Genomic DNA, 14,508 nt, shown 5'->3' with positions numbered 1-14,508 from the left:
CATAAATCACAAAAGTGTAATTCTTATTTCTTATAATCACAAACTACTTTACTCTTAAGAACCATGAAATGTGTAGTTCTCTCAAGCTCATCCTTTCATAAAAGAGTGATAATGCTTGTCATTCAATAAACTAGTTAACATTTATACAGAATTTGGTGCACACACTCAGGCACAATGGTGCATTCACACATACACACTCAACACCCGAATCATGCACAAACAGACCTAGTAATCGTGAACAAATAAACACAAATCAAAATTCAGTAAATTTATTTTATTTAAACACCACACTGCCTGGAATTTTATTCTCTCACTTTATCATTCTCACATTCTCCTGGAATGCAAGAAAAAAGGTAGATTACATCGTCAATTAAATGAGTTAGGTCTCCCTCTTTTTATGCTCGATAATATTTATAATACTTTAGTCATTCAAGCATGCACACACACACATACACACTCTCTCTCACATAACCTTCACTACCCTTTTCTTTTGCTGAATTATATTATTCATACATTCATACATTTTCTTTACATGAAAGAAGGATAAAACCTTTTAAATCTCTGCTTCTCTTTTGCACAGTTCCTTCACAAATCCTAGGGGTGGAAGTGGGAGGAATGTTTACACATTTTAATTTGATTACTCCAATGAAAACAAAAGTGTTTAAAGAAATATCATATAAAAGACTATTCATGAGTAAACAAAAAAGAAGCATTATAAAAAATAAATAAACTGGAAAAAATTAAACTTCTTTTCTCTCTCTCTCTCTCACTCATGCACAGATGCATGTACTTTGTTGCTCACTCAGCATTAAGGTGTACATTCAAGTCCACCGCTTTTATCACAGATTCTTTTCTAGTACTTTTTGTTTCACTCATCTTGTTTCCACTCAGGCATGTTAAGATGCTAATTCTGTTAAAAGTGAGCAGTAACTAAAAAGTATTAAATAGCAAGCAGTTCTAAAGGGAAATGCTTAGCTAAAACAAAAAAGCACAATCATGTATACTTGTGCCAGTCAATATAGTAAACACATATAACTGCTTTACAATGAGATTACTCCAACACAGATCATATGCCAGACAATGAGTTTAAAAAGAAATTAAATCTGCCACAAGAATCCCGTAAACAGATACAAAAGTGTAAAGTTGTGTAGGAACTAGCCAACAGCCTTTCACAGGGTAAATGAGATACTCAAGACATTAAGATGGAAATCTGGTTTATCCAGATGCAGATCTTCAGTTTATTGTTTTCTTACCAATAACCTATTAGAGAAGGAAGTTGATCTTCTGCTTTACATAGGGAAAATAAATAAGTTTCAGATGTGTCTGCTAAAACAAACAGTGCAATGGAAAGATGCTGAAAGACTGAAAAAAAAACTTGGGTCTTACATCTCAGTCTGTGCTGCTTTGAAACAGTTTGTCATTAAAATCATGCAGTCCAATACAAAAAAAATGAAACAATAAACAATAGCAACAAAGGAAACAATAGACAATGACAAGTCTAGCTTATCAGAAGAGGAAGAAAATCCTATGCGAGGAACTTGTGCTAGTTTTATTATTTATATTTATTTAATATTTTTGCCCCTTGTAACTCAAACTTTATGTCAAAACCAAGGGAAGTAATTGAGACTGTAAGATTCAAAAACTTGAACAAATCTCCATAAATAAAATTACTGTCAATGAGATAGATGTTAAAATTGTTGAAAAAATCACGTATAAGCACTATGTTTAACATCAGGCATACAGCTTTGCTAAAAAAAAAAAAAAAAACCATGTAGAAGGCATACATGCACAAAACTCCATCTGGAAATATCAGTATAAATTTATTATGAATAGTTTCAGTGATGATTACCTTCTTGCCAATACATGCCAGATACACTGTGAACTCTTAACTCTGCTGTCGTAGAGATATATATGTCCTTCCTCAGAATGAAAACAGTTACACATGAAATAATTCTTCTGAATAATAATGAAATTAAAGGCAAAGCACTATAGGAGGCAGTCAGGTTGATTTTGCTGGTGCAGCACAAGAATTATAGGACCAGTTCTTAAGCTATGCTATGAAGCAGACTGTAATTTTATATATGCACTAACTCCTTTTTTAAGAAAGCTTTTGAGGAATAAAAGAATGTCATAAAAAGAATTTAATCTATCAAAGTTAATTCTAGAAAATAAAGTCAAGTAGACTGCAGTTAAGAACTTTTTTCTTTATCTTCGAACATAATATCTTTGGCATCAACATGGGATTAAAAGGACAAGCTCATAAGCTTCCTCCACAATGTTGGAAAATATCCTGATTCTTCTGAAGAATATATGAAGAAATGCTGAAGCACCCTTGTGAAGAAACTGTACATGTTAAAGCAACCCTTGTGAAGAAATTGTACATGTTAAATCAATGCTTATATATTATTTTCTTTTCAGGAATCTTGTTTTGATTTCTTTTTCACTTTTTTCGCCTTCTCCCATCTGACTGTCTCAGCTTCTAAGGCAGCAAGCTCCATAAGCCGCTGCTGAAATAACGAAGGCGCCCCTGCAAGTGGGTCAGCATACCTGGGTTCAACTGCAACAAATAAATGCAGAGGTAATGCATGTACACGAAATTTGGATATCTGGAATGAAACTAAAACTGTCAATTTTTAAACATTTCACAACAAAGGACAATTCAATTTGATTAAATTTTAAAAAATAGTGTTTATGATTAGTCAGACCTATTTCTCTGCTTGATATTTAAACAAAAAACATGAAGCTAAAATAATGTTGCATTTCATCAAAATACTGCTAATGAAGTTAAGACATAAACCAATTGTACACAAGTTAGATCGCTGGTTGATGTGGTTGACATAGTAAAAATTTTCCTGTTTTAGGCTGGCTTGGGCCTGGAGCAGGAAAGCACCCTCAATTCACACACACACAAAGCGGTGGAAGGAGAAAGGAACTGCCTTTTATGTGCAATGTCTGTTGCAAGTGACAGTTTCCTGATCCAACATCCACAATGGTATGGAGTCCATTTTTAGATTTAATAAAGATTTACGACCCTAGGAATTATTACTATTTCCAAGTTTTTACTTAGGCTAACCATGAAGTCCCTAAAGACCTCACAGTTTAAAAAATACTGCTTTTTTTAACTGGTAGGTTTATTCTTACCTTCTCTGGAACTCTTGACATTTCCCATGCTGGATAGAGCAAAGGCAGTGGCATTCGGCTGTGAGGTGCTAGAAGTAAGTAACTGTCTGGTAGAACAACTGGTGGAAAGGTTGAGAGAACGACGGATGGGCAGAGTGCCAGTAGTAGTGGCTGCGGATGATGTACATGTACCATTACTGGATTTGCAAGAGCTGGTGCTTATGTATGAGCTGCGAGTCTGAGCTTGACCAGGACTCCATAATGTTCCCATTGCTACCAAATCATCTTCACGACCTGTCAAGCAATAATGGAAAGCATTGCATTAAAAATGCATGTCTTTACATTCATATCAAATTGAGCATAGCATGCAAATGTCAAAGACCAATGACTGTAAATACCAAGTCTTTCTCTTTAAACTGTATATATTTTATAAACTACATAGACACATGTACAAGCCTAAAATTCAGTTGCTTGCAGATAACACTAATTTACTTTCATCCATCGACACAGCTATTGATAAATGATATTCTTAATGGGAAAGTTACTGAAAACATTCTTAAAAATGTAAAATCAACAAATAACAAAGAACTGAATCTGCAAATATTGCAAAATGTACGGATAAAATATTTTTCAAATGTTGTCACACATTTTAGCAAAATATCTATTCATCAGTGGTAGTTATACCTGCACTGTTTCTGTGGTTAAAGTACTGCTCTCCCCTGAGTGAGTTATTCTTTAATCCATTGGTACGCAGAGGAAATTGTTTCAATGATGATACAGAGTTTCCAACAGGATGCTGCTCTTCTCGTTCATAATCATATGTGACTGCAGAGGAAGTAAACATAAGTAAGTAGAGTACCCACAAACTGTGCATGTGTAATTGTTATAATTCCTAAATCTCTGACTATGAAATAAAAGGTTTCTTATTCAAAGCTCATTATCAGAGAAGGTAAAAAGTCATCTGGGCTCCACCTACCACATGTCACACCCTCGATCAGTTATGTTTACTTTCCATACAGCTAACATGATTCTGTTAAATTGTAACCTGCTCAAAAAACAGTTGTACCAGTTTCTCCAACATCGATATATTTCTTTTTAGGAGAACCCTGAAAGAAAAACAAATACAATTATCTAAAGGTTATCTTTCATGTTTCTTCAAAACTTTTAGAATTTGTTCATAAGCCACTTATGAAATTAACATTTTCTGGTGTCATAAATGTCTATCTTCTTTTTTTCTAATTAGTCACAGATTATCCATGTTTTTATATGACTTATACTGTTGCTTTTTTTTCGTTTTCTTTTTTTTTTCCCACAGCACACGTCAGCCTCCACATGGGAAAATGAGCTCTAAAAATTCAAATTAGCATTAACTTCATAGTGTCAGTTTTACTATAGCCAGCTCTATAAAGGCTTTCCTAACGACAACTTTTAATTAACAGTTTCAAAATAACAGAAGTGTTTTTATCTATCAGTTTCAGCATTTGGTGTAACTTTCTTATGCTGCTTTTACCAGTCAACTCAGGTCCACAACTTGTGTCTTACAGAGAATTAAAAACTGCAACAAAGTCTGCCTGCCACAGACAGAAAACTAAACTTGCATTCAGTTGAGTTATAGTGAAATGGCATAAGGATTGTAAATTTCTCTGTATGAGCTTTACAGAGAAAATACTTATAGTAAAACTATAAGCTTTCTGCTTAAAGTATGTTAATTGAACATAAAAGACCATTTCGATTCCTACTCCATTCTTAAATGGTAATAGGTTTAACAACTTTCTCTTTCAAACAGTGAAGGTTTCAACAACCGGCTGTCAAACATACCTTTATCAAAGTTTGCTGCCTTTCTGTTGATTCCACCACGATTAATCATATGTCTGTTCCCCACATCCAGCTCTTTCAACTTTTGCTTGTCCCGCTCTCGGTCGAATGTGACTGTGTCTCCAGTGGTGATATCCTCTGTAAATTCATGGTGTGACAGCTCATTTCCATAAAAAAGTTCTGAACTTGATAAAGGAACAGTTGAGGTACTAGAGGAGCTGAAACATACCATCAGACAAGAATAAGAATAAAAAGTGCCATATTATTGTCCTTCTCTCTCTCTCTCTGTTGTAACTACCACAGATATGACACAGAAATGCAGGCACAAACACAAATCACTGTTGTGGTGCAAAATGCATTACAACGACACCAACTTGAAAAAATAAGGTGCATGTTTGTACGCACTAACACACGCACGCTAAAATATCAAGTTATTGGTAGTTGCATTTGTTAGAAAAAAGACTAAAACTACCTTGATGCCGGAAGCATGTATGAAGCTCAGTAAGTATGGACATAATAGTCTTGGCATAACAAGTTAGTTGGTTGATTAAATAAGAAAGTACATGTAGTTCTCAGCTTACAGCTAGGTTAAGTTCCGATTGCTGACTAGTCATAAATCGATTTAGACGTATGTCAGTCTTTGGTACACATATATGGTACATATATGGGTAAAAATGTTAGGATTTTCATACTTCATTACACATATATTAATTATGGTAATTAAAAAGGCCAATTATCAGGCCCTAATGGTCCTTATATCACTATATCTCAGGCACCAGTAATCAGCATTACATAACAAACATTACTTAGTATTAGTGTAACATACACAACTTGTCACTTGCTCACTCATGACTTGGAGTGGCCTGGGGGTTATTAGGCTTGTCATTATATGTGGTGTTTGTTTTAAAAAAAAATCTGCTTAGTTTATTCTGCAAAGTTTGTTTCTTTTCATCGTAAATTTCAAAATAACAACACACAAATTCTCTCAATTGTTGATCAGCTTTGGCAAATTTTGCTACATTTTCCTCTTTGCTTTTAAAGGCAATGAGAATTTTATTAATCATTAAGAAAGCTTCCCTTTGTAGTGAGATTCACTGATAAGCGAGAAAGCTTCAACCATGCCCTTTGTAGTGAGATTCACTAATAAGTGAAAAGCTTTTGCAATGCCCTTTTTAGTGAGGTTTTTCTCGGGAGTTTATTACTTCTCTTCTTCTTCCCTTTGTTTTTCCCTCACACTTCTATTGCTTCTAACTAAACCAGTTCTTCAATGGAAAATTCTTTTGTCTCACAATCTCTTCCTCTTCACATTCCAAGCCTAGATCTTTTCTGCAAGCTTCACAATTCTATCAAGTTCTTTCTCAAAACCTTCAAATGAGTTCACCTACTTGTTTAGACAGTTCTTCAATGTTCCACTCATGCAGTCACTTTTTCTCATGCTACTGCAATACTTTTGGTGCCCTCAAGAATATTGTAGTTTTTTTCAAAAGTGAAACAGCAATATCCTCTCATTAATGTCTGTTGCAGTGACAGCTTGAGCAAAATGTGCACTGTAGGTAATAGGCTTTGAATAATGCAATTTCACCTTAATCCGTCGGTTTAATAAGCGCCGTAGTAGTAGGTGGCATGTAAACAGCCTTGACATCAGGATGAAGGTTATCTAGAGGATGTTTAGGTGTACCGTCTAACAGTAGCAAAATCTTGAACGGGAATACCCTTCTCAAAGCAATAATTTATTCATGCATCTGGGGAATGAAACAGTTTAGGAACCAGTATTCAAACATTTTTTGAGTTATCCACTCTTTAGGATTGGTACAGTAGTAGACAGGCAGTGTGTGCTGTTGATGTTCTTGAATGCATTTGGGTTTTCAGAATGATACACCATAAAGGATCTAAGTTTAAAACCAGCAACTTTCCTGCCAAGTAATAATGTCAGTCTGTCTTTATACCTTTTAAAATTAGGCATTGATTTTGACTCTTTGTAGATGTAGGTGTGGTCAGGAATTCTTTGATCCACATTAAATATTTGTTCTGGCAGATAGCCATCCTCACTGATTAATTCATCCAGCATGTCCATGAGCTTGTTGGCTGCTTTGGTGTCAGTGCTTGCTGCTTTTCCTATGACATAAATATTGTGCAGACTAAATCTTTTCTTGAATCTTGTAAACCCTCCGGTGCTACCTTGAAAACTGCAAGCATAGTCTTTAACTGCTTCATCTTGCAAAGTCCTAAACAGACTCCTAGCCTTCATCTGAATTGTTATAAGACGTAGCAATATTTTTGAATTTGGTCCTAAGTTCACAGCATCAGTAACTTTTCAATGTTTTAGATGGGTCCTTGTCACTGTTCATGAGCGCTGTTGACTTCATTGGTACCAAATCATTCACAGATGTGTTCCTTGTCCTTCAGCATAGTGGAAACGCAGAGTGTGTGAACTGTAGGTCCTGTTCTGTGTCACTTTTTAACCTTCTTCAAACCATGTTATCACCTTCATCTTTGTCTCCAGATCAATAGCTTTCCTTTTTTTTCCTTGCTGGTCTGTCAGCAGAAAAATCAATCTTCCTCTTTGAAGATGGGGTTAGAGGTGGAATTCACAGAGTGAATGAGGGAGATGTTTTTTGTGTCAATGTATGCATGGCATGTGTTATTTTTTCACTATTTTACACTGCTTGAATAATGATACAAAGTGGTCATAAATCACATAGTTCATAAGTCAAGGACTACCTGTAGCAGTGATTGTGCAGCCTTCCCTTCCCCTTCCTCTCGTTAGGTCCCGATGTTATCAGCACCATATCCAGAGAAAGATATGTACACTAAGATATGAAGTTGGAGCCTGCAACCCTCCCCATCTCGGTGACAAATGCTTTACCTTTCCACTACCAGAATCATTCCAACAACTACTAAACACTGTTGTCAAAAATAAAAAAAAAAAAAAAAAAAGGTTCTGTACTCATTCTACTTTTAAATCTTAAAAATCTGCTGCTAAGCTAATATGGTACTGAGTGATGTAACATCATACCCCCAGTACCACATTAGTACTTGCAAAATGATCCTAAGAACACATCAATGTAAATGCATGCTCATCTGTAACTACATGTATATATTATGCATGTCAAGCAGTATATATCTTGAACCTTATGCATCGGTAAACCACTTATAATAGTGGCCTACTTAGAAATGCTATTTAAATGCACCAATATAGATAAAATAACAAGGTCTAGTGTCCATGTATACATAAAGCAGTAAGAGCTGCACTGCACATTAGTTTCCTGTGATGTATTGACATGTCCCATGTATATGAAATATACCATCAAGTTTCTTACCACAGTGGGAAAATGAGATAAATGCACACTGGAATCTGCTTAAGCTTCAGAAGTAATTGTTAAATTATAAACTGGCGATTTTCTGCAGTCTGCCTACCTGTACAAGCGGTGGTGATAACACGGCCACATAAGATACAGCTGAATATCTCAGTGCAAACCCTGCCGGAAACTTCGCACTGAGCGCCTGTACCTCAGGCAGCCCACCTACTCCAAGAAATTTTCTCCAGTCTCAAAGTATTTGTAGGCTACTTCGTGGTGTAACCTGTATTGACAGCGACTCCTCGCACCACCAAAGGCAAAAGGAGAGATTGCGACTGAGTGTCCTTGTGCCAGCCTACCTTTAGTAACAGTGCGACCCGAGTTGCTAAAGTGCCTGGTCTCTTTGTGACAGCAACGCACATTGTTGACTGCGCTTCAGCCCCCATATTGTTCGAAGCAAGCCTCTGGCACCCGGCCACAAAAGAGATGTGACCAGACTTGCATTCTTAGCTTTTGAGGTTCGCTCTCTAAAAGTCTGAAAGTTAATTACGAATGGGCCTCGATGAAACGACACTATGCAGATCATCTGAAAGCTCCTTTAACCAAAATTACGTTTTACATGTCCTATTGCTGGTTCCACGAATATTTTGCCAAACTGTTTCCAGCTGTTTCTGTGTATGTGTGTGTTGGGGGCGGCAGGTAGCGTGATCGGTGTGACAAGCATAACACTTCCATCTAACATTACGCATAACTGGATGTTCTTTTCGATGCCGGTATATTTAGTTTAGAAACATACCTCACTTTTAATGCTTTGTAAATTTGATATTGCCTCTTCCTCTGGAGTCTTATGGTTTCTTATTCTGTTTATACCACCTAAAGCACATTAATATCTAGGTCATTATCGACTTACTCGACGTGTCTGCGTCGTCGGACACAGGGTGGAGCATGGCTGGAACTAATCCATGACGAATCGGGGTAGATGAAATCAATCTTCCGCACAGTAGAGTGGACCGACATTTATGCCAGCCTACACAGTGAAGGACCATGTGTCAAACTAGCAACCGCTTTTTGCGGTTTACGACTGATACCTCTTCTGTACATGTGACCTGTTATCGGGAGGTGTCTGGTATCGAGGTAATGTCTTTGGTAGAAACTGTTGTCGGCGTTGTTTGCGCCTACCATGGAGAAACGTCTGTCTTTAACTTGCACACTTGACTTTTGCCTGCCATCTGACCAAGTGGCCAGTTAGAAGCACGCTGTAGCTTTGTTTGTGTTTTTTTATCAGCACTGCTTTAGGTAAGCGCATTGATTTTCTCATTTGCTCGACGACTTCACTCTAGTGAGTGACAGGTGTGAGCTTTCAATTTATGATCTCTCGCTTCACGTTTGGCTTGTCGGGACCCAAACTACACTGACCTTTTACCTTTCCTTGGTGACCGCTAAACAAAACGCAACGACTAATGGCTTCATGTACTGGTGTTATTGGTCGCTTTCCGTTAGCGCTTCATATGACCAGGGTTTCAGGATTTTTAGTGTTATCAGGTCCGCTTGTTCATTCACACAAAGATACCCCGAAACGCGGTCATAGTCGGTTTTTGTTCTTGTTACATTGCAAATCACAGGAAGACTATATCGTCAAAAGAACATTTTCCAAGACAATTCGAGGACAATGAGAGTAGTTTATATCACCAGCAGGCAGTGAGGGCAAATGACTTTCACAAGATGAGCTTCAATTGATGCCCACACCCACACATATATTTTCATTGGTCCAGAACTGTACTTTATAATGGAATAAAGTGGATTTCATTGTTGGTGTTACTTCTTTTAGCCTCTTCAGCTCGGAGGATACTTAACTTTGTGACATAAAAAGGATCAGTTGTGTGCAAACATTGTTTTGCCTAACGACTGGGAAAAGCTCAGTGCAAGATACTATTTTCCTAAATCTGGATGGATGCCCCCTTTCTTGGCCCACAGGCATACGGAGCATGCACACAAAGAGCTAGGTCAATAACACGGGCGTCAGAACTGTACACAGAAACATTTGCGTTGTGAAGGCCTCAGCTAATGGCAGAGATGGTCCATACATTGATTAGGCGTATGCATGTACAAACGTGACATCACTATTTTGATATTTTTATGTTCATGGTGCTGCATGTATCTCAATAATGGATGTATGAGTGTGTGTGTGGAGGTAGTGGAGGAGTATTCAACCAGATTTAGAGAAAATAGCATCTTGTACTGAACTTTACCCAGTCAATATACAAACATTTGTACCCCACAATACCTTTACAGCAGTATTCAGCCGTAAGGCCCGCAATCCTTTGACCTGGTCCTGCCAAAGCAACTGCAGGCGGGACTCGAAATTAAATAAATCTAAGAGTTCCCCCTCCCACCCAGAAACATAAAGTTACATGAAATAAATCACATAAAGTCCATTTTTAATAATATTATAAGCTAACGTGGTGCTTGGGAAACAGTACAAGACACCAAACTAAGGACAAGTTATTCAAATGTTTGACCAAATATAGCATGCTAATTATTAATTGATGATTTTTTAGGGCCCGTGCATGATGTTATAAATATCCAAATGGCCGTTGACAAAAAAGGTTACCCACCTCTGCTTTAAAGCTACAGTGCCATAAATAAAATCAAAGTGAACGGCTGAAAAAGTAGGTTGTTAAATGATTCAGAAGACACCGAAAAGATAGGTTGGCCAATTTATATTCAATATCATAGAATAATTTTTTTTTACAAAAGGTAAGAGTAGTACAGACAATGCACGTCTGCTTTGTGACACATGTATGTACAGAAAATCACTAATTGCCCAGCCTCTTTTTTCACGATGGATTTCGAAAAAGCCTTTGACTTTAGCTATTTCTTTTATTAATAACTTTGAGAACGACATTCGAATATTTGAACTCGAATATTTTATTGACTGAAGGCCATTTACGATGTTCTGCCGAAAACCTGTCAGTGCAGACTAAGGTGCTAGAAGTAATCAATCCCCATTTGTCTTACAGTAAAATGCAATTTCAAGGGTATAAATAAGTGAACTAATTTAAAGCATTATTTTTTCATGAAAATGTATAAATTTATTCCCACTCTGCTTTTTGTACGATCGCAGTGTGTCAATAATTAGTGTCCTGGCAGGGCGTTGACATTCAAGCCTATTAAGCTTATTGATTCGGTTTGACTCGTTTTATATTTCTCTACTTGGTAATGTATTACAGACTTCCTTCAACTTTCGGATACAAAATATTCAGCGTTTCTCATGCACTATGCAGCTCACGTGCAAAGAAGAATTTGCAGTTTTTTTGCCTCATCTTCCATTACCGACATTAACCTTGCGACTCGGAATGTTTTACACAACAAATACTACTGCGTGAAAAGCACGTACTCATGCAAATGCACACACACACACACGCACCTACTCCCACATACGGCTTTATCAGTGTGCTTAAGCACATTTTTGTCTGAAGTATTTTTTCCCCTTGCGTCGACGAACACTAAGCACGACGCACTAACTGCTCGGTCAGGAACTCAGAGATAACACAGTTTACATCTCGTGTTGTCATATGCCTACCGGTCTTTGAAGACGTTCGCGTTGACTAGAGAATTTCATCTGTCGATTCTCAATATACATATATAAAATCAAAATCATATGATGATGTTGACTTCTGTCAATACACGTCTGTTTGGAAGGACGTTGAACTAAATGCTTAGACAGCCTGACACATTTTCGTTACCCAAGCAAAGTTACTGTTTTGCATCGAATCTCGATTTGAAATATAAAAAAATTAAAGTACAGGTATATAAAGGATACCATTACTTACTAGGCACTACAGATGCTCATGGGAACCCATTTGTAACGTCTCCTGCCGTTGTGACCAGCCGATGAGACACAAGAATGAAGGTTCAACATGCAAAACTTCTCATTGGGTAATCCACACATACACACTGACTCCATAGATGGTGGCTGGGTCTTCCTACAAAGCCCTTTCCACAAACTCTGGATCGATAGGCCCGAGGGTGTTGCCATGTTTTTCTGGCTACACCTCACACCACGGGTCCCAGCTCCAAGAACTAGAGACCGTCATCGCGCGACATGTCGTAGTCAGTGCTGACCTCCAGCGCCGCTCTTAAAGTCTCGGCAAGAGCTGATGATCAGTTTGATACGGTATTGATCTCGGCCTGGTCTCGACACGGAAACCTTCTGCTGCAAATGTTTTGACAGTCTGAACACTCTTGCAAGACCCGAGGACTGGCTTGAGATTACCAACTAGTATTGAGCGCACTAGGCGGTCTCCAAGTTGACTAAGCAAGTGTGTGAACATTTACCTGTAGGTTCGAAACAACATGCACAACGCCTTAAAATACAGCCAACCAAAAAATTCAACACTATTTACTCCCCGAAATCATTCCCAAAGGGACACGGCGTATGTCAAATTGAAAGCAGCTAATGTTTATTAATTGCAACCTACTCCTACATTAAACACGTCATAGCAACGGTGCAGTGTCTGTTTAAAATTAACATGGCCGCATGACTTTGAACTTATACGTGAAAAGGAAACCATCCCGAACCTCAATACCGGTTTACATTACAAGCCTAAAGAAAGGGAGTGTTGTAAACAACCGGAGCGACTTGTTTACGCTTCACATCGTCTGAGACTCGGCTATCAAGGGAGTAGGCCAGTTTGTGATATGTCGAGGCGCAGCGATGAAAGACTATTGTACAAGGTTATTTTATGTAGGGAAGGTTCTATTTTCTTTAGCCCCTAATGTGTAGGTAAGGTCCACATTAATTCATGAATTCTTAACGAGGCATTAGTGTGTGTGTGCGAGCGCGCGAGAGAGAGAGTTATGTTTGTGCGTGATCATGTATGTGTCCGGGAGGAAGCGATAGTGTAAAGAAGTGAGAGAGAGAGTGTGTGTGGGGGTGAGACTCGCATTATTGTGTGTCGTGTATGTGATGTTTAGTAGACCACACCCACACACGCGCAGTTAGAAAGATATTAAAACAGAATAACACCTAAGTAAATGGTACACAGAACGGATGCCTGCTTTCACTCATATTCTGAAGTGATCCAAAAATATACCATTCATGTCTGTGCTCGAAACTATAGTTCTCAAATTCCACCCTTAAATATTTGGGCTCGAGGAAAAATTCAGTGGTTTTCCATAACAATATATACTTAAAATACATAAATATTTCTCTAGCATATATTTAACAAATAGGAAAAGTTATTAGAAAATAGTACCGATTGTTTTTGGCTGTCAACACTTCACCAAGTCGTAGTTCGAGATAATCCATTGGTCGTACTACACGGGAAGTCAACATGATTACTTTCCCTTGACAGAAATATAGGGTGGGCTATAACACGCTCGGCGATCCACCCTGTAGAAACCCCTTAGAAATGCTTCGTTAATACAAGACAACTAAGCCGTCAGACTGTTTATGTGAAGACAATGATACACGAACGGCTTTTGTTATTTGCTGCCGAAGGATTTTCCTTTTTTTATTTTGTTACAGACAAGGATTTAAGCCTCGACCTTAAGCAAGCGTCCTATAAACGAAATAAATAAACAATTTGCTGACCACTCCTTATTCCTACAATTGCCATGCACAAATGCTAACATGTTGTATCTACATCACACTCCCAGAAAGCAGTATGAAAATGTGTTTGTAATAATTGTGTCTGACAATCTGACGTGTACAGGATAGGTGTCTTCTTTGAAGCATCAACACACTTGTGGGAAAGTTGAAGTTTTTCCTTGCAATTCTTCTATAAAGTAGAAGGCATGTCTATTTGAAATGTGAACAGAACAAACACTTTTTACGACTTATTAAAACTCTAAAATAGTACCCCAAAAGAAGAAAACATACCTATGTGTCCTGTGGTTGTAACCAAAAAATAATAAAGATGGTTACAATGACCTTTTAAGTTCGCAATACTTAGCAAAACAAAACAAAACAAAACAAAACAAAAAACACAAAAAAAACCTCGCTAAACGCGATATGGGGATTGGCGTCGCTAGCCACCATGATGTATTTTCCTTGTTGCAACGACTGCACGGTTAATGATTTCTGACCTTTCCTCAGATGCAAGCAATGTAACGGAAAAAGTCGTAAACGGGTTTACAAAGCACAGAAAACAAAACACAAAACCTATATAACGTAAGTTTCGGCAGTCTGTTTCAAACTTATTATTATCTCTACCCGTTCCAACTCCATTACCCGGCTATCAATTTGCAGTTTTCGTCCACGGCTCTTTCG

General features: G+C 37.7%; 1 protein-coding gene across 6 annotated transcripts in view; it reads right to left on the bottom strand.

Moving 5' to 3' along the window:
* Positions 1-259: 259 nt before the first annotated feature.
* LOC112574238 overlaps positions 260-14,508 on the bottom strand; it is a 30,579-nt gene continuing 16,330 nt past the window's right edge. For 4 of the 6 annotated variants that reach the window (XM_025255158.1, XM_025255160.1, XM_025255159.1 and 1 more), the window contains 4 exons: positions 4,939-5,153; positions 3,805-3,945; positions 3,142-3,414; positions 260-2,557 (listed from right to left, as the gene is read on the bottom strand). In XM_025255158.1, coding sequence (XP_025110943.1) covers positions 2,415-2,557; positions 3,142-3,414; positions 3,805-3,945; positions 4,939-5,153 — 772 coding nt within the window. In that variant the 3' untranslated portion in view covers positions 260-2,414. Of the gene's footprint in view, positions 2,558-3,141; positions 3,415-3,804; positions 3,946-4,938; positions 5,154-9,144; positions 9,609-12,067; positions 12,335-14,508 lie in introns of those variants that run through there. The other 2 variants (XM_025255161.1, XM_025255163.1) reach the window with 2 other exon arrangements.

This window comes from Pomacea canaliculata, linkage group LG10 (assembly GCF_003073045.1).
Source record: "Pomacea canaliculata isolate SZHN2017 linkage group LG10, ASM307304v1, whole genome shotgun sequence".
Classification (NCBI taxonomy): domain Eukaryota; kingdom Metazoa; phylum Mollusca; class Gastropoda; order Architaenioglossa; family Ampullariidae; genus Pomacea; species Pomacea canaliculata.
This window is presented reverse-complemented; position numbering and strand designations above follow the sequence as displayed.